We start from the raw sequence: 20,634 nt of genomic DNA, 5'->3' as shown, positions 1-20,634 counted from the left end.
AAGTGAACTTCAACCAGGCCCGTCCTGCTCACAGACACAGTGAAGCCTCTCCCTGCTCTGTCCCTCTATCTCATGAGTCTTTTTGTGCCATCTTTAGGATTCTGGGTAGAGGCTGAGTTCAGACTTTATGACATTCTGCCTAACAGGATCTACTGTAATCCCATACGGTGGCTGCTTTCTGTGATAAATGCCTGCAAACAAAGGCTTTGCTTACTTTCACTGTAAGCAAATGTTTGGAGCTGGTTATTTATTTACCTGAACTGGGTTAATGTCAAATGTTCGTGAGTAACCTTAGTGCGTGCTGGCAAGATGGCCTGAACACAGGGACAGTGACAGTGGGAAAAGCCTTGTATCAATTCAAAAAGAATATGGGATTGCTTATTTTATGAACTCTGCATTTGTCGATCATAGTTGGCTGAAACCTCTCCAAATGTCTCCATTTACAGAGTGTTCTGGTAAGGACATGCACCATATGTTCACTGTATCTCTGTGTCATTTCATGACAAGAAGGTGAAATGATACAGATGCAAAAAAAAAAAAAAAAGGTCCCTGTAAAGACCCGTTCATCTGAGCAGAAATCAGACTAGATCATCTGCTAGCATATAATTCAACTGCACAAATAAATAATGGTAGGGGCTTCAAAAGGAGACCACAAAATCGGACTTTAGCTGCTAAAAACATTGTGGCCAGAAGAACAGCAACACTGAGAGCTTCATATAGAGAGTGATTCGTCTAACCTTTGTATTCTTTGATGAACATTTAAAGAGGAGGCTCTGTCGAACATATCAGACAAAGTGTCAATGACTCATTTACACAAACACGGTTTTATTTCATGCTGGGTGTGAGACATGGGGACATCCTCAGCAGCAGGACAGCAGATGGCATTGTCTTAAGGAGACCTTTGAAATGTAAGGGGCTGCACATAAGAAAGACTCTTAGAGGTAAGCTGGAGGGAAACATGCCAACACTGCCACAGTCACGAGCCTCGATAGTACAGACTGTTAATAAAGATGGATGACGCGTCTCCACTTCCCCCCACTGTACAAAGAAGAAGTCAAACTATCAAGCGCTGCCATCTTGTGCTGGTGACATGACCCATGGTATCTAGGTCCCACCCACACACTGGGCCGACTCAATCTTGAGCAGGGCACACCTGTCAATCATGATGCATGATGCATGCAAGAAGATCACCACCTGACCAATGGTGACACAAGGAACTGGGTCCCCGGGCGCCGGTTGGATGGCAGCCCACCGCTCCTGGTCTGCCGCGGAGGAAGGACGACCAGGATGGGTTAAAGGCGGAAGTCAAATTTCACCAGTGCATGGCGTGTGTGGGCATGATGCATGTATCTGTGTGACAAATAAAGGGGATTGTCCCTCTGATTCTCTCTCTTTCTCTTCTCTTCTCTTGTCCCTCTGATGATGGAAGACCTCCGTTAACCAGCATCAACTAATTCAAACCAAAACTTATCAGAAAAATGAACACTTGAACATACATCAGTGTGGTCCATGTCCCGTCCACTAACATGGAGGGTCAGGGTTTATGACCTGGAGCAAGACACCAAGAGACATCAAGATATTTTGGCTTCACTTTGGGGAGCTGTCATGTCATCCATCTTTATGTGCAGTCGGTGATCAGTGACATTAGAACTAATCTAGTTATCTTGCTATAAAAACAAATGTTGCTGTGTCATAATGACAAGAAAAATAATTATACATAAGTATGCATCAGCCTATCATGAGATAACGTTTTGAATGACTGAAGCTGGTTTACTCAGTGTGTTTCTGTCTCCCCTAATTTGAATGAAGACAAGATAGGTCTTTGAGCCACATCTGACCAGATGACTTGTGATGCACTGTTAAGCAGGTAACATCTAAAAGAAGAAGATAAGCAGATGACTGTGTGAGAAAGACGTCAGCATTCTGCAGTTTGTCTGCGCACCTTTTTCTCAGTCAGAACTGAACCGAGCAGAGTGTCTTTGTCATTGTGGCAGCTGTCCTTGCCAAACATCGTCAAGCTCCCGAGGCTGCTAGACTGAAGATGACGTCATACTGTTGGTTGACCTTACTTAACTTACGGTTTCTTAAGAAATGATGACCATGTTGTAACTTCCCTTAGATATTATCTGTAATGCACAACAGGCCACTGAAACCCACACCACAGCCTGACTGCTACATTTTTAGTCTTAATTCTCTTTAGTTTGTTTTTAATGATTGTTTAGAACCTCTAACTGTAACAAATACCCGTTTATTCCTCTGCATATTAGCCTTACTATAACTTGTGGGTGGGAAGCCAGTGAGGGATCTCTCCCTTTATCACTGTTAGAACTTTAACTGGTACAAAGATTCTTCTTCTCAGGTAGTGATTGTATCATTGCCAGCCACAACAGCTGATGGTTTAGAGCTCAGAAATAATGTCCGCTTGAGTCTATCGAGAGTCGAGTCTTTGCAGTGGTGGACAGGAAATGTATACCATGCAGCCCTCACTCCCTTGTAAACACTTTTCCTGACAATCAGTCGTCATTCCAGGTTGACTTCTACCACAGCCAAGTCCTGACGCAGCTGCATTACAGATACAAACATGTTCCAAGGACTCCCAAACTCAGAGGAATCCATCTGTAGAACAAACCCATTCAGTGACTTGATTTGTTTTTCGTGAGTAGATACACATTAACGCAATGGCCTGTTTTTGAATAACACCCGTAATAGCAACATGAACATGAAAACTGTGTGCGTTATAACGACGCTGACAGCACCAGCTGCCGGTCAGAGCTAAGTGATTTGAACACATCACGTTCGTACCTGATATTACGCTCTGACAAGACTGTTTCTGATCGGCGTGTCATGAAAGCACTGAGCTAAAGAGAAAGAAACAGTGTGAGACTGATGGAGGAGTGATGTGGTTGGGAGGACAGCTGTCAATCCTAGCAGCCTCCAGGCTACAGGAAACCTGCTGCTGGCTCAGCAACTGGAGGCAGACAGCTGTCCTAGAAGCTGCTTACTGAGGGTAGCCAGATACATGCGGCCAGTTATTAACAGCCAGAGAATATTAGCTATCTCCACGAGCAGAACCACAGCTAGTGGAGTTAATTTGTGTTTGAGATAAATAACTCAACCCTATATTTTCAAGTGGGAGCAGGGCGAGCTATAAGAGGGCGTTAGAGAAAAACACTTGGTAATTCTATGTTTCAAGGACTGTATTTGTTTTACACATCAGCCTGGCCGAGGAGGAAAATGGTGAATTGTTAAAGATAAAATGCAACAAATCGTAGTGAAAACACACTTAGCAAATGAGCGATGAGGAGACTGTGAACCTCTACAGATGAACTCATGAAATCAGAAGTGTCATACTTCCATCACATATTTCACATGGAAAAATCCACATCCATCATCTGGGCCTTGACTGGCACTCTTTTAATGAATTCATTTTGTTCCTCCCTCTTCTTCTGCAGTAGTTTGATGGCACTAGACTACAGAATTGTTTATCTTGACCCATAATGTTTGCATAAAAGCAGTGGATGGAAAACATGCACTGCATAATATATTCTACTGTTTTATGAATGACATTACAAAATGCTATAGATACAACGAAGTCTAAATATTTTGGCAATAAAAAATTACTGAATATTTTTAAATTGGGTACTTCAGGTATTAAAATGTTAAGATTTCAAGATAACAAGTAGTGGCCAAAGATATTTAAAAAAACTCCATATAGCTCAAACGTCAATGCTAGCTGACAGGAACACTTGTCTCTCTTCTGCTGCTCATGTAGTATCTCTCCATCTGTGCCTGAGGCCACAAGCTGATATTGACACAGAGCCTCTAGTTCCACGAGTCAAACAATGAGCGACTGTGAAATCAGCTCGGAACAAGAGCAAGATGAGCACTGTGGGTCACCACGAACCTCTAAGACTGTTCAGATATTAAGTCAGAAATACCGCATGCAACAATTTGACTATAAGATGGGCCAGTAAAACAGACCTTTGAATAAACTGTAAGTAGCAGAAGCTCTTCTTGTGTGAGGTAAAGGACATTTGTTTGTGGGTAATTTGTAAAACAAACGTGGCCGCACCGGGCAGAGGCTCTACCTTCACTTTCATACAGGCAGAGTGAGATACCTGAGTGGAGACAATGGCTCCATAATCTGATAGCGCTGTCTGTTCGCCTGCTTCCGGACAGAGCTTCAAATGAACCACGATATGATCACCAAGCTGCAGTGGAAGTGCACCAGTGAGCGATGGCAGCTATATCCAGACAGTGATGCACCTCTCCTATTTCAGGAAGGAGACTAACGACATTTGTATGACCTTGTTAGCGGCTCCCTGTTGAGGCCGACATATAATGATGACACATGGAATGCGATGGTAGGTATATCATTTGGATTTTACAATCATCTTCAAATGCTCCCAAAGAGCTCGGACCCATTCGTGAAGGCAGAGCGAAGGGAGAATGAGCTCATATTCATCTGCATTTCAAAGATACTGGGCTAAAAAACAAGGAATTGACTCAATAATTCATGAGAGTTACCAACTCCACAGCACTTTGGTGTGCCCATCGCTGGGACGTACTGTACGCAGCTGGATGTAGCACACTTGAACCCACGTGCTGTGTTTAGACATTTTCCTTTCTTCCCTCAAATCAGCAAATATGCAACCCTTGAGCTGAGCTATACAGAAAATACATTTCCTTTGCAGACAGCTGTTGAGAAACGGGAGAGAAAACACTAAATCAGCATTGAGGGCGCAGTGCAAGTACGCCACTGTAAATGCAAATAGGACGAGTGTTGATCTGTCACGTTGTTTTCCACTGCACATCTGGGCCGAGAAGACGCAGAAATTGTGCCTTCCAGCTCTCAGTGTGACAGAGTGCAGTTTTACGTCCAGCATAGCAATTGTAAAAACCCACATTATTGACACAAGAAGTGAGTGGGCGTCCATTTGAAGGAAGAACTCAAATCTCACTGCTCAAATCAACCTACAGCAGCCAGTCGACCGAAAATAAGGCCACGTACTGCATGACACGGGTTGCAAGTTGGCCTCTGGATCTCTAAGACTTAGTTAAGTGAGTAGGCACTGCACCGGTACATCAGTGCGAAACACTGCAATGCGAATTCAGTCCAATTTTAGCTGCTTTAAAAGTGCTATCAGGCATACTTTGTGAAGTGTTATGAAACATCTTTTGGATATCGTCTACTCTAGTGGGGGTATAAGAAAAGATGACACAGTTTCAAATGCAGACAGCAAACTTTAATTATCGAGCTTAAACTTAAGATCTCGAGATACTGATCCCATCACACTAATAAGACAGCTGTTGGTGAAATGAAAGCAGGCTGTGGAGACAGTGACGAGGCTTTCACTTATCTGTTTCTGCCCCGTGCCACGGGAACCCACAAAGACTCACGACGAGCCCGAGGAAGAACACGCTGGAGTACGAGGCTGATCTGATCGTTTAACCACGTGAAGTCTCAAAGTAGGAGCGCTCTGCACTGAGCATTTGTGAATACGCTGGATGAACGTGTTGTCAAGACAAACGTTTGGTTTAGAAATTTCAGTTTTAGAACTCTGAAGCATTTACTTCTTCATACTGATTCATTTTTCCACTTGAAAGCAGTGCTGTTCAACCAAGGACCCCCAGAGCCACGATGCACTGATCAATAAATAACACCATTGTGGCGAAATTGTTAAAAGGAAAAGCAAAGAGAAACAAAACCTCTGATAAAAAAGTAAACAGCTTTTTATTTTTTCCTCTCGTACTAATCATGTGATAGAATAAATACAATTCAGTTTACTCTTCGATTTTTCAGTCACTAGCTTTTTATTTTCCAGCTCCTCTGTTTTTGTCCCATCTTCACACACATTTAATCATTTCTCTTTTCTCTATTTTCATCTCCAAGAATGTGTCTCTCATCCTGGTCAAGGACGACAATGGAAATACATCTCTTCTTCTTTTGTGCTACTTTGGTAGAAAACAATGTGCTCATGTAGAATCACAACACTCCATATAAGAAGGTGAAAGAGAAATGAAGCTATCATGGCCTTAAAGAGTGAGAACTTCAACCGAATCAACTGACAAAAACACACAAGGGTGTTTTTGAATGGCGTGAAGCCTGAACAATGCACACATTGTATGACATATCTGTTCCTGAGCAAAATGTTTCCTTGACATGGGATCCCATGCTAACAGTCTCCCTCTCTCTCTCTCTCTCTCTCTCTCTCTCTCATTGCTCTGAGGCAGCGTGCAGAGATGTTGAAGCAGCCCAGTCAGTATTCCTGTAAAAACAAGCATGACTCCGCTCGTTTGGTGTCTAATTAATGGCTACATTAAGAGTGGGCTGACCTGCACAAGGCTGTCATTTACAAAGTCGAAGGGATGCACCTTGTGACTTGCTGGAAGCCTTTTTTTCTCCCCAGAGATGAGAATAATGTGCACAATGGATTTTGTTTTCAGAGAGATTCAACTTTAGTCAATGGACATTAGACCTGCAGCCATTTCCTGGTTTCAAGATGACGGAAATGTCAGTTATTAACGACGGCAAGATGGAGTCTTTTTATCATCAGGGCTATGTACAAGACCTTACTGGAGACTGTGTTCCTTTGATGTGAGATTGTGGATTTGATGAGATCTTTTTGCGAGTTGTAGATCTGAAATTTAATTAAAAGACATTTCAACTGAAATAAATTATTATTATTGCAAAATGTTGTTCGACAGAGAGACGACACGAAATGCAGAGGAGGTCGATGCAAAAAAGGTCGCCAGCCTCGACTCAAACTGGGGACATTGTGGTGGACAGTGTCTTTACCACTGTGGTTCAGGGGCATCCCACACAATGTTATATTTAAATTTATTTAGTTTAGAGCCAATGTAGGGCCTGGTGCCATCTGAAAATCCTTGATACTGGTCTCAGTATTTATCATAGTGACACTGGCACTGACAGTCTGAGTTTCATTTTAGTTTCAGTGCTAAACAAAATGTTTCCTGAATTCTTAGTTTTGGGAATATAAAAGTGTTGTAATACTTCTTTTGAGAGTCATCCTAAATTTTATTTTGTTGTGTCTTGTACTTCAGTGGGGGGCATTTGTAAAAAAACACTGTGACACTGTCTGAAACCAGCGAGCTAAGCTGAACAGAAAACCACGACATCGAGCAATCTGAGGAGCAATGCGCAGGAAAAATGTGGATAAATGTTAAAAAGGCTCTTTGCTGACTTTGTAAAACGCGGCTGCCTCACAGTAACATTAGCTTGTCACTCAGCAGAGGAGGAAGTGTGAACGAACGGTAAGTATATTCCACTGCAGTTAGTTACAGGACATAGTTCAGATTAGGCTTCATGGGTTGTGTTAGAATCAGTTCAACCCAATTACATGTTACTCCACATTTCCTTAAACTTGATTTCTTTTTTGAAAAAGTGACAGTCCTAATATGTAGGGCCGTCTCCCTATTTGGGTTCATGAAGTACATGTGTTTGATCAACGAGCCTGATGAAGCACCGGAGAGACGTGACACTCGCTCCTCCACTTGCAGAAAACGTTAATATCAAGTAGTTACAAGAGTGTTAAATAAAGAACCATGTCAGGATAAGACTGCTTCATACTCAATACTTCAAATAATACTCACAAAATATTCATGTTAAATATGCAAAAATCACATCAGCATCATTTTCTACATGTTTTTCAGTGAAAGTGAAATGCAAAAAATACCCTTCCCACTGCAAACACGACTAATATCTCAAAGGCAATCTGTCAAAATAATCGCAACATCATTTTTTTGCATTATCACTCAGCCCTCGTACAAACTCTATTTCACATTTCAGCCTCGACTGCATTATTAATCATGTCCTGCTGTACTGATATGACTAAACTCAAGCCAGAGGGCATCCACTCCCCTGTGTGAACACTGATAGCAATGTGGGGATGCCCCCGGACCAAAACAATGGCGTGACTACAAGAGCAGATAAATTTAATCTTTCTACACAGAAATAATCCTTTTAGAGCAGAACCAGGACACCTGAAGTTGGTCAGGAAATTTAGTGGGTCAACCGCTTCAGACAGAAAAAAGCACGGGAGACGGACAGACACAGAGAGGGAGTTAATAAGTGGCCATGTCAAGGCCAAGCAGTCATGGGCTGATATAAAAGAGGTTGTGGCTTCCCTGAGGGAGTGTGTTCTAGGCCAGCGCTGGCCTGCCGGGGGGCCCATCATCATCTGCTCTGTCCATTCAGCAAACCACAGCACACTTCCTCTGACATACACACACACACACACACACACACACACACACACACACACACACTTGATGTGTGACATCTGTCTGGGTGAAAGGGGTGGAAAGACTTGCATGGTTAAGTCTATGAACTAAAAAAAAAAGGGAAGTGCTGTGAGATTTCCCAGAGACTTCAAATAATATGGACAAAAATAGGTTTAGCTACTTTCACTAATTAATACGACACAGCACTGATCCCACATAGACGCTTTACGCAAGCTTTTCCATCTGCTGCTCTGACCGGCTGGTGGCACAGAGGCTGTTCCTTGGAAAATCCTCTGGTGCACCGGAAGTGATGTATTTTACGTTTAAGTGGTTTTTTTTTGGTCATTTTTTGGTTTTTTTTTAGAATAAGAAATAGAGGCTCTGGGAGTCAAAGACAACCATCATAGAGTACATGGAAAATGATGTCACAGTTATGGCCGTAGCATTTGACGAACAGATGACCTCTGAGAGCTGCAGCGAAAACGCACAGAGCCAGGGGAATAACACAGCCTGCCCATATTAGCTTACCACAGACACAGCAGTGCTGATGATGACATGCAGAGATATACAACAAGAAAATGCTGTGCTGAAATGCCAAAGCTGACAACTTAGACGACTTACAAATGTACTCTTAAAATGTAAAATGTGCCACCCTGTGCATATTTGATCACATTTCTAGGAACTGAGAGTCAGAGATCAGTCAGCCAGGCAGCAGAAAAGCTGTGATAACCCCCCCCCCCCCTCCCCAAACACGGCCCGGCCTGCACTGAACAGCCAACAGTTAGCAGCTAGCTGGTGAACACAGTGGAGCATTTAGCAGCTAAAAAAAATAATATATTTCTTTCAGGTGTTCGTGCAGACCAAAAGGACGACTCTGAATAAATGTTATTGTTGCTGTGAGCCTGCTGGATGTGTCAGCAGACATCTGTTGGCTCATCCGCTCGAGGTGCCACATCAACTTCAGAAGATGTTAATGTTGTGTTTCTGCTCGTTCTGCTGACCCCAAAAACTTTGAAGCAGCCTCCGTGCGAGATGGTGGTTCTACATTAGCATGTGAGCCGACAACAGACATCTTTCAAACGCGGTATGTCTGTATGTAACACACACTCTGCAGTATTGCAGCTGTTACATTATCATAATCAGGTCCCACTCTGCTGCCTCAGTGTCCATCCAATCAGTAACCTCTGATCAGAGCCAGGAGTCCATTCCTCTGTGCACACTGATTGATGGAGACAGGTCCCACACCGTGGACCTCTCTCACCCCTGTGTTTGCAATGGCTACTGCTCCTTAACACATGGGGTTTTAGCAGTTTAGCAACACACATTTTAAAAAGGGAAAATGCTACAAGTATTCATTGTGTGCAGACTGCTGGTGATCTACAGTAGTGCTGTGTTTACAGTGAGTCTACAGCCGACAGGACGGATGTGAACTCACTGATCTGGCCAAGTCAAAGACAGTCCCTCCATTCAGAGAGAGCAGAGGACACAGGGTGAACCGTATGACACCCCTCCACTTCAGTCATGACTTCATGACTCCTGACTCCACTTTTCTCAATAGTTGGCGTATGACAGCTCCTCCTGAACACGGCTGAAACGTCGCTGTCCTCCTCACGGTACAACGGACTCAACTGAAATGAACTCAAATCATTCATGTGGAGGAAGCAGAGCATTTCTTTAAAGAAACTGTTTTCAATCTTCATTGAGAGCTACGGATAAAAACTTAGGTTAAGAGTGAAAAGGGAAAAATAAAATCACCTTTTCGGGGCGTTTTACTTGTATTTGAAGCTAACGCTGCACTTGCGTTAACTTTTAGGTTGTCTTCTTTATATACTTAATCTATTTAATTGTGCTCTATCGTACTTTATTTGACTCTAGTCTACTCTTCAGCTGTGTGTGGATGTATACAGGGCATGCCAGCTAACTGCGCACACCGAAAACCGATGCGGGGAAACGGCGAGTGTGGAGGGATGCTGCGTTTGACCGGTCCGCTGCCGGAACTCCCAAACAAACGGGACCGTTACTCCGCGCTCTCGCGCCGGCCATGTCCCCGCCAGGTCCCCGGACGACCTCTGACGTGCATGTAATCCTCCGGGCCCCACAAACACACACACATACACGGCGGTTAGGTCAGGCTACTTACGCCCTTGGTCTGGGGAAGCCCATGGATAACAGCACGTCCAAGTTGGAGCCACATTTCACTGAGCCCGGCCGGTTCTGCCGGAGCCTCCGAGGGAGGATTTTACTATAAAGGTCCTCTTTGGCAGCCATGGTCCACTAGGTCACCCAGTACGCGACGAGCCCGATGCAGTCCACCAGCAGACCTCCGGCTAGTCCACGAGCGACGGCTGGCTCCGCATGAGTGGAGCCGTAAGGGCGAGTACACGGAGCGGCGCTGAGAGCAGCTCTGCGCGGCCAGGCTGAGCCCCGCTACTCCGCCCACTGGAGGAAGCAGCGAATGAGATGTGCTGAAAACATGGAGCACGGTGACAGGACGCACAACACAACAAAACACAGAGGATCCGTGGGCTTTGAGGGGAGAAGAGAGGCTCATACAGCGTGTTTTAGCTAGATTATTCCAACTAGTTTGACTGGGTGGCTTGACCCTCAGCTATCATGTGTGTGTGTGTCCTGTGGGTGAGGGGCAGGTTAAACCATACAGGCTACACATGACAAAGCACTGATAGCTATAAAAATGCTTTTAATTTGTGTATAAAATTAGATTCATTACACAAAGATAATGAGATCAAGTCTATAGAATCTATACAATTGGTGTATCACACATGTAGAAAAATAATATCATTTTTACATTGTTGGATGATAAATCTGACACATGGGCTTTAACTCACTGCATCTTAAATGTCCATCAATGTCCTGAATCTCATATGTAGCAAAGCTTTAAAAGGTACAGATTGGCTCATTTTCGGGGGACAGAGAGATAGCTGATGTTTGGCTAAACATTATTGGGTCGATCTGGTAAATGATTACACAAAGCATCATCAAAGAGTAAAGATCCCAGTAGCAACCCTGATTATTTCTTATTTGTGGCTCGCACATAATTTCATGTCAGTGATCTTGATCTTTGCTGTCCATTGCAGTAAGACGTCCTGTGAAAGGACAGTCAGACCCACTGAAGGCCACGCTGTGCCATATCCCTCCGATGGCTGGCCTTGCTCGGCCTGACTGGGTCGTGGGGAGATGTGAGGTTAGTGTTGGCCGTGGACAGTGCTGGCAGATGGGTTGTATGGTGTGATGACACAGAAGACACAGCCTGCCTCCTGGAAAGCTTGCCTCATCTCCACCTGGTGGGCCAAACACAGACTGCATCAGACAGCAGGGCACTGATGTCAAGGTTGACAAATACAGAATTGAATTGCTAATGCAGTCAGTCAATATGCAAAGAAGGTCACGGTCCCGTCCGATGACACTTTGGCGAGCTGTGTAAGAACTTAAGCTTTTGCATACTGTGACTGTGAGATTGATTGTTGTCTTTTTAATATGTGAGGGACTCTATTTGGTCCCAGCCATGAAATATTGCACATTGACTTAATTTTCACACATGCATATTTTTATTTACTTTTTAAACTTTAGCTTTTTTCAGATTTATCGTCTACTTGTTTTTAAATTTGGGAAAAATGTTAGTTATGGATGCAGAACAGAAAACAAGTTGTTCTTGTTTTGACTCATCTAAATGCCAGTGTGAGTGTGAGACAGCTGTGATCACAGAACAGATGACTTCCGCCAGATGGAAATATTCTCACTACTTTTTAGTTACTTAGTTTAGGGTTTAGTTTAATTCATCTTAGGTTAGGTTTGAGTTTAGGGTTTGGCTTAGGGCAGTTTACTTACTTAATTAGGTGCTTTGTAGGTTGTAAATGTTGCTGTATAATAAATGCACTTTTTCAAATCTAGACATGTTAGACAGAGATGGCTTATCAGGGCGTGTCATTTCAGATATCTCCATTATGTCTAATTTGATTGTATTTTTATCTACTTTGTGAGTAAACTGAAACTGAAACTGAGACTCCAAACTCATGGCTCCAGACAGGCATAGATGGGAAATGTCAGCTAAAGACAACAACTTCCTCACAGTGCAGCCTTACCAGTCTTGCATTATCCAGACACAGACCCACGACGGCCCCCCCACTGCCTGGTAACTTCACAGCCGAGCCAAACTGAAAGAAACAGCAAAATCGTTATGAATGCACAAACAGAACTAGACTCACTGCCTCCGCCAACCAGTCAAGCTGCAGTTTACATCCATGTCTGTCCAGACTCACATATGTAGTAAAGACATGAAAAAATGAATAAAAAGTATTAAGTATTTATTGGCTAAATGGAAGTTATCTCTATATTGACATGTATGAGTCCAGTGTAACATGCTGTCTTATGTAACACTTCATAATTTTGTCCTGTGAGACGTTTGTGTCAAAGTCATCATTAGCACATGAATTCTTGAGTTACAGCCAAAAACAGTGACCTTTGACCATTGCGCAAATAATTCCAATCAGTTCATCCTTCAGTCCAAGTGGATGTTTGTGTTAAATTTGAAGAAATTCCTGAAACCGTGTTGATGATCCGTACAGATGGAAAGCCTGAGAACATCCTGCCCTCGGCCCCGGCTGTCCCCAGCGTGGAGGTAAAATAAAACATACACTGCTCCTCGCAGGTAGAGGAACCTCTGAGCACCAACCTGTTTCGCCAGCTGAACCATCTTAAGATTCCCAGGGCCCAGACAGTCATCAGTGTAGACAGTCCTGTGGGATACGTTGTTACTTTAGCTGTGAGCGTTACTGTAATATGAGTGATGGCCACATCTGAACATACAGTTTACCTCCGCAGCTCAAAGTTCTGGTCCATCAGCTGTGCCAGACGGCTCCAGTCTTTGTCCTGCAGAGCCGACCTGAGGGGAGAACATTTTCAATCAGTGCTGAGGTAAGACAAAGCTTCTTTAAACTTCTGAAACACAAACACAAAAACTAGGTACATGTTTATCTACAAAGTTGCAGCAACACTCTGCATCTGCTATTTCTTGGAACTAACAGTGCAAAAACATTTTACACATTGCAGAAAGCCCAAAGGCACTTTGAGACTGTTGTGCAAAGACTAGACATAATTAATCCAATGGTTCTTTGACAAAACCTCGGTTGTTATTTATTGCAAAATTTCTTGAGCAACAATCCACTTAAAGTACTGAAACCAACCTGGCTTGATCAGTGAGCTCAGCAAAAGTCTGCATGGCCTCGAGGACCAGAGGCTCCCCTGTGGAAGACAGACATGAAAGCAGTTCATCAAACGAACCATTGTGTCCCTAGTTTTAGAGCTCCTTCAAGGAACAGAAAGACGGAAAGATGAAACATGGGCCAGCACAGCATTTTAAAAAAGGCCCAAAGAACTTTTTTTGTCTATTTAATGAAAACTGAAATGTGTTGCTCTTTATTTCAGTGAAGCGATATTCAACACAGAACAAGACTACCAGTCTGCAGCCATGCTCACAGCTCTGTGGGCTTAGCATGCTAATATTTGCTAATTAGCACTGAACACAACTGAGGCTGATGGGAATGTCAGTAGTTAATTAAATTTGACCAGATGATGGCATTAGAGGAAAGCCAGGGGATCATCAGAGCTGGAATGATTCATCCTGATCGGGACATGAACGTCATGTATGTAGCCAGGACTCCCTGGAAAGCAGTATTGACGTTGAGTAGATTATCCTGGTGAAATAAAGTTGCAATCCATCCAATAATTGTCAAGACATTTCAGTCTGGACCAAAGTGGTGGACTATTGCAAAAATTATGACTAATATCACCATTTCCTTTTCCAAATATCAAATCAAAACCACATTGGTCAAACAGCTCGTTTGTGAAGACTTTTCACCTCGTGAATCACAGGAAAGCTATGAAATATTTGATATGAGGACAAACCACTGAGCCAGCGCTGTCTGATGTTGCTGTGGATGCGTCCAGAGTCACTGGGGTCACTCAGGTAAGCCAGCCAGAACGGTGGGAGCCCGGTCATGTCCATAGAAACATAGTTCCCTGACAATGGCAAACACACACACGTTAGAAAAGAAATGTGTATTTATACCATCTTGGTAACATGACAGTGACCTCAGTACCATATCGTACCATGGCCCTGATCGTCCATGAGCTTCTTGCTGAAGTCCATGTAGACTAAACCTTCATAGACCTGCAAAGACAGAGGGGCCAACAATTCATGCTACAGTAGACATTAAATGAAAGACAAGTGACATGTTGTGCAGCGTTGACAGAGTCCAGTACATTAGTGTCGTACTGACTCTATAACTAACCTGCACAACTCTGTCCTGCAGGCCAGCAGTGATGAAAAGTTCATCAGTCTCCACGTTGAGGATGAAGTTGGCTCGAATCGGCTTTGGGAGATCCTGGAGTATAAAACAGAAGTATAGAACAGAGAGTCCATTTGCACTAAGATGAGAAGAGTCATGTGGCATCTCTTTGGCTATTTACACCCGTCATGGCATGAGGTGGTAAAAAGAGCGGCAAAGCCCACAAAGGGAGGAGGTCGTGGTGGATGAATGGATCAAAAATAGGACTTTCACCCCGGAGACTGGAACCAAAAGTCAATGCTGCTGCTTTTTTTATGCTTAGATGATGTACCACTTTGGGTTTTCAGTTGGAGTTGGTTAGGTTTAGGCCCCTAAACTACTGTGTAGCATTGTTGTCTATGGACACATAGGTGCACATAGAATCTGCCAACATGTTCGTAGATAAAAACCTTTTGTATCAATGTCACATTGAACAACAGAGTGCAGGCTGTGTGTCAGCTTCCACAAGGCTCTACAGCACTGCTTCCACTGTGTGCAACTTCACCAGATCTGGAGGGAAATCTACTAAACTTGTCACTTCAAACAGGAGAGGCCAATGTTTTCCCCAAACTGAGGCTGTCAGAGGTTTTGATAACAGCAAACAGGATGAAGGACGAATGATAACTCTGCTGTCTGAGAAACAAATATATACCATCCTTACTTTGTCTGTGATGTTGTAGAATTTCATAAGACACTTCAGGGTAGCTGAGACAATGGCACTGTGAAAAGGAAGGATCGTAAATATGTAAATTATTGAATTCAAGATGTGTAGTATTACCTTTAAATTGGTCTATGCTGGCTGGAAATCATCAGCTGAACTATTTACCTGCTTCCAGCGAGGCCCTTCATTAAAACAGAAATAAATCATTTCATCATCACGTGACATTTCCACATTTCACACTGTGTGCTGTGAACTGGTGGCCTTTATTGCTTAGACACCAGTATCTGAATGGATCCTCACCACTTGCCGGGGGATGTTGGTGTCGTACTTCAGTGTGAAGTTCTGCTTTGTCAAAGCAATACTGCAGAAAAAAACACACACACAGCAGACACTGAATGAGCATTAGCAGTGACAGTGTCCTTAACAACTAAAAAGCACAGACCACAGTGAAAATGTCTTGTAGCGCAGCAGTAAAGCTTCTTCTTCACCTTTTGTTTCTTGTACAATGTTCCTTCACATCTTAATGTGCTTTATTAAATCCACCTCACATCACAAACTGCACAATGTATTTACACTGGTGGAAAGCAACTAAGTACATTTAGTCCAATACCATGCTTGAGAACAACTTTGAGGTACTTGTACTTCAGTACTAGTGCTTGAGTGTGTCCATGTTTTGCTTTATATAAGTTATCATTATTTCTAAGGTCCATTGAGAATAAATGTGCATAAAGTTGCTTAGAAATCATAGAAAATGTTCACTCTTTCTAACTGTAGAATTTGCCTGAAAATTGGTCATTTATGAACTATTTTCAATTGCAAAAGATACCCTGGATGTTGGGTGAGTCATAGCCATATCCATGGTGATAAATATGAGCACAGCCTTTGCTAGAAAGTGCACATCACAGCTGGAGGTAAAGAGGATATGCTGATGCTCGTATTTGCTCCATTTGAATGTAATCAAAGATGTTATCCCAGATGCGAGATGATTCTGCACTGCGGAAACATATCTGCTCCTGATGAAAAATACACTCTCTTGTAATGAGACTTACAGTGGCAACGACTCATATGTTGGTCTAGTTTTATCTCAGTTAATTATCTCACCCTTGTTTGGAGCAGAACTGGTAGAACTTCTTACAGGTAGCCTGCAGCAGCCGCAGACCTCCCAGGTACCTACAGTGGATGACGAACAGGACACTCTGAAAAACACGACCATCTCTGACATGTACTTTAGCTCACTGCGTACACACACACACACACACACACACACACCCTTCTTTCCTGCTGATGCAAAACAGATCTTGCAAGCTTCCAAACTCTGTGGGGTCATTGAGCGGATGAGGGACTAAAACCTGCAAAGTCACAGAAAGTCACATGACTGTTGCACAACATGTCTCTGATGAAACTGTTTTAGCTCATGAGAGTGCATAGGCGTGTGTGTGTGTGTGTGTGTGTGTGTGTGTGTGTGTGTGTGTGTGTGTGTGTGTGTGTGTTACCAAAGTCTGGCTCTCTACTAGGGTGACCTCAGCCCAGAAGTTAGAGATGGACATAGCAATGGTCTTCCCGTTGAAGCCGTCTGAGGGATTCCCCATTAATCCAACCCTGTGAGTCATCGCATATTTGGGAGTTAATGTAGGTTAGTTACAGCTCGAATATTGAAGGCCCTTGTTTGGAGTCACGAAGGAAAAACAAGCTGGACAAACCACAGTTGTCTGAGCTATATTCAAACCAAATGGAGTGATAATCATTCGTGTTGGTGTTCTCTGACCTGGCAAATGATCGGCATGTGATTGGCTGAGCGGGATTGTCTTGCTGTTTGGTGGAGTAGTGGGTGAGCCACTTGGTGTAGTCTGACAGGCCCTGAGAGGTCAAGAGCAAGCACGTTATCAGAGAAACAATAACTAACTAAAGTACAGAGGACTTTTTATACACAAATACACTGCCACAGAATCAGCATCCAGAGGGAAACTGTGAACACACCGTTGAAATCGGTTCAAGATGTTCGCTTTTCGCACCAGAGTTCAATGATCTGAGTGAGTGACTGAAGCCTTTTGCAGGACAGAGGAAGTGCTGTGCTGCTCAGTATAAAATGGCGTGGTGGCTGCTCTCTCTTTGAGAGCAGCGTTTCAGAAAATGTACTTAAGCTGTTAAGAAAAACTGTAATAGTAACCTTCCTCCCTACGACCAATAACATGTACTCAGATTCATCTCTTGTAGATTTTGCTCTGAAGTGACAGCAGATATTTGGAGCTAAAGCAGAAGACATTAAGGACCGAGTGCCCCGTTTGCAGCTGATGTGACATTACATGATTTCTGTAATGACGGCAGCTTTCAAACGTTAAAATATTTACGCATTTTCTCTTCCTGCCACTTGCAAAATTGCTTAGTGCACTTTCAGCACACTGTAATATGCTTTGCAAGTTAAAGAGGAACTCCACCAATTCTACACATCAAAGTGCGTTTGCAGGTGTTGTGGAGTGCATCTCTTGCTTTGTCCATTAAAATCTATGAATTTGAAGGCATCACTGTGTAAAAAAAAAACACAGAGCATAGCTGGTGAACTGATTTCAGGATACTCACCACTTGTCCAATGAGCTGGAAGCCAGTAGGAAGCTTCATCCCAAACACATCACACTGCTTCTCATTAATGAGCCACTCCTGAAGACACATAAAAATCACTGGTTTTACTTTATCAATTCATTGATTTTGGTGGAAAATCTAACACACAGCAACTTGTCTAAAGCTTATGGTTAAGTGACTTCAACAATCAGAGACATGTGGGTGTAAGTCAATCTTTCTTAATAGAAGATTAACAAAAAGGATTCATTTTTGCTGAAGTAACGCAGTTACAAACCCAGAATCGCCCGAAGCTCCTGTCTGTGGCTTGAGGCTGCAGGCTGAGGAAGTCAGACAGGTAGGACAGGGTGTCTCCCCGGATGCAGTAAAACACCACGCTGGCCAGCCGGGATTCGGTCCGCCCTTCCTGTGGTTTCTCCAAAAAGCGAGTTATCCTGATTAATAAAACTACAATAGATTAAAATCAAATCCGCAAGTAGTAACGTGCAAAATACATGTCAATGAAGTTCTGAGACACACACAACAGTATTAGTGCTGCTGTAACAGCATGTTGTGCCTGATGGGACTAAAGGAAAAACTCGCCTGTGGGTGTCAGGGCAAAACTCCACGATGCCCCTGGAGCTGCTTTTTTCACCTTCTTCCAGCTCGTAGTATATGATGAGCTCTCCAGGCTGCAGCACAGACACAAAGGACGGGCTACTCAAAATCTGCCAGGACATCACCTCCACAAAAAAGGCCATGAAGAAAGCATGCAACGAGTATCTTATCAGTTTCAGATTCCTTGTGTTTATTATTGTATTACATCTCACTTTTGACCTGAAGAAGCGGATCACTTGAGCGATGTCAAAGTTCTGGTCTGCACACAGCATGTCTCCTGCAATCTGCTTACACACACAAAAAACCTCACTTATTCAGTTCAAACAGAATACACCTGCAAAGCACAATTAAATGTAACTGAGCCATTGTGTGATTGGACATTTCCCAGCATTCACAGCAGACAGATTCATCGTACCACCATGATGTCGTCCTGTAGCTTGCGGCTGCGTATGGCCAGCTGCAGGTCAGCCACGGCCCCGAGACGGTCCTCCAACGTAGTGCTGCCGTCGTTTACCACATTTTCCACCGGGAAGTCATTGGCTGTGGCCCAGCGCTCATAGTGCTTATACCTGGTCAGTTTAACAGAAGAAGAGAGTAGGAGCAGAATAAAAGCTGCTTTGGCAAGAAACTGTCACAAGACTGCCAAATCAACACCGACTGGGTCGTGCCACAGGGAGAACTCACTTGTCTGCATTAGTGACCAGATACACTTCTGTGAACAGCTGCCGCCTGGAGAGAAGTCAGAGATGCAATTACAAGTTAACCAGTGAATGTTTTAGAGCGACTGAGGATGCAAAAGAAGACTGAGATGATAATCAGAAGACAGGCATGATCATGTTTGGGCCATGCACCACTCTTACGCACATGTTGACTGTTTCCCACCAAAAGTCAAGGATCTTCTTTCCTCCAGTGCCAGGAAGTAAGGCCTTTGGTACCCCGGTGAGGTGGCTGTATAAGCCTGTGTCATCATTCTGGGAGAGAAGGAAAAAACAGCCAGACTCAAATACAGGTTACAAATCACCATAATAACAAATCACATCATGTCAGTATTCAACAAGGGTAAAGAAGCATGATGTTGGCTGTGGGCCTCACAGCTTTTTTGCTATATGGCAACAATGTTGGTGATACTGTGATTAAAAAAACCTTATCTTTACTTTCTTGGCTATTACAATGTAGTATGTGTGTTCCCATGTGAACAACGGACCTCCACACCCAGTGCAGGTGATATGTTGAATAATGTGTCTGCTCCCATTCTATGTACTGCATTACAAGTCATATAAACGTGGCTACGGGCTTAGATGCCTCAATCAATGCCAAATGAAGCTGTGGCTACATTATATAAACATTCAGCTCAAACTCAGGATCATATGTGGACTCTCAGGTGTTCGTGGACGCAACACATCCCACTCTGCTTTCGAGGAGACAACGTCATGCCAGACTTAATGAAAGAAACCAGCTCTGTTATGTTGTCTTTCTCTCTTGGTAAAAACAAGCATTTGTTAAATACGCTTAAGGTTGCCATATTAACCATTGCATCCCCTTAAATAATTCGGCATATGTAGATAAATCAATAATCGGCATTAATTGTCACAAAACCTCAACTTTCAACAGATAATCCCCTTTGAATTCCTACATTATTCCACCACAATGCTCAGTAGGGGGCAGTGAAAACCAGTGTGAGACAATCATAAAAATGCAATTTTAGAAAAATTACGTAATGTTTGTTGGATCAAATATAAGCCGGAAGCACCAGTGCATCCTCACGATTACAAAAATGTCCAAAGTGGTGGTCTAGCAGACACACGTGCTAGCTAACAAGTATCACCAAGTTTAAGTATCAGATTCTTTAAGGCAATTCGGCTCACTGGGAGGCGTAGTATCACCGCTAGACAATGTGAACTTTGTACGGCATAAGTTATCACCTCTCTACTGCGACATTCAAGCTACTTACCTTAATTTGTGTCTCTAGGAGGGTGCCGTGGCCGGCTACCAGCAGGATACAGATCATTACTGAATCTTCAGTTTGTATTTAGATCAATAAAAATAATGCAGAGGTTCACCTACGAGATCTACGAGCCCCTACTTCTTCAAGCGTCAATGAAACGGTGTACTTCCGCTAAGAACCTTCAAAATAAAACCTCGTCACTCCCACGTACACACAATACTCACGACTAAAAAGATACCATTAAAAAAAAAATCAGCTCTACATCTTTC

General features: G+C 43.3%; 2 protein-coding genes across 3 annotated transcripts in view; both read right to left on the bottom strand.

Moving 5' to 3' along the window:
* The window catches only part of ubash3bb (ubiquitin associated and SH3 domain containing Bb), a 44,773-nt gene extending 34,095 nt beyond the window's left edge, over positions 1–10,678 (bottom strand). Inside the window, exon 1 of one of the 2 annotated variants that reach the window (XM_076735532.1) lies at positions 10,385–10,678. In XM_076735532.1, coding sequence (XP_076591647.1) covers positions 10,385–10,512 — 128 coding nt within the window. In that variant the 5' untranslated portion in view covers positions 10,513–10,678. The remainder of the gene's footprint in view (positions 1–10,384) is intronic. The other variant, XM_076735533.1, reaches the window with a different exon arrangement.
* Positions 10,679–10,922: 244 nt separating this feature from the next.
* On the bottom strand, positions 10,923–20,527 carry gkup (glucuronokinase with putative uridyl pyrophosphorylase). Its single transcript, XM_076736076.1, has 23 exons — positions 20,372–20,527; positions 19,285–19,391; positions 19,105–19,149; positions 18,836–18,989; positions 18,633–18,704; positions 18,406–18,494; positions 18,101–18,257; positions 17,827–17,904; positions 17,015–17,106; positions 16,743–16,848; positions 16,519–16,598; positions 16,351–16,419; positions 15,550–15,610; positions 15,415–15,431; positions 15,250–15,307; positions 14,553–14,645; positions 14,371–14,431; positions 14,167–14,280; positions 13,446–13,503; positions 13,076–13,144; positions 12,935–12,998; positions 12,345–12,416; positions 10,923–11,543 (listed from the first exon to the last, which is right to left on the bottom strand). Exons 1-23 carry the CDS (start codon positions 20,426–20,428, stop codon positions 11,448–11,450), a joined length of 1,869 nt encoding a protein of 622 aa, XP_076592191.1. The 5' UTR covers positions 20,429–20,527; the 3' UTR covers positions 10,923–11,447.
* Positions 20,528–20,634: the final 107 nt, after the last annotated feature.

The sequence above is a fragment of the Chaetodon auriga genome, chromosome 7 (genome assembly GCF_051107435.1).
Source record: "Chaetodon auriga isolate fChaAug3 chromosome 7, fChaAug3.hap1, whole genome shotgun sequence".
Classification (NCBI taxonomy): domain Eukaryota; kingdom Metazoa; phylum Chordata; class Actinopteri; order Chaetodontiformes; family Chaetodontidae; genus Chaetodon; species Chaetodon auriga.
This window is presented reverse-complemented; position numbering and strand designations above follow the sequence as displayed.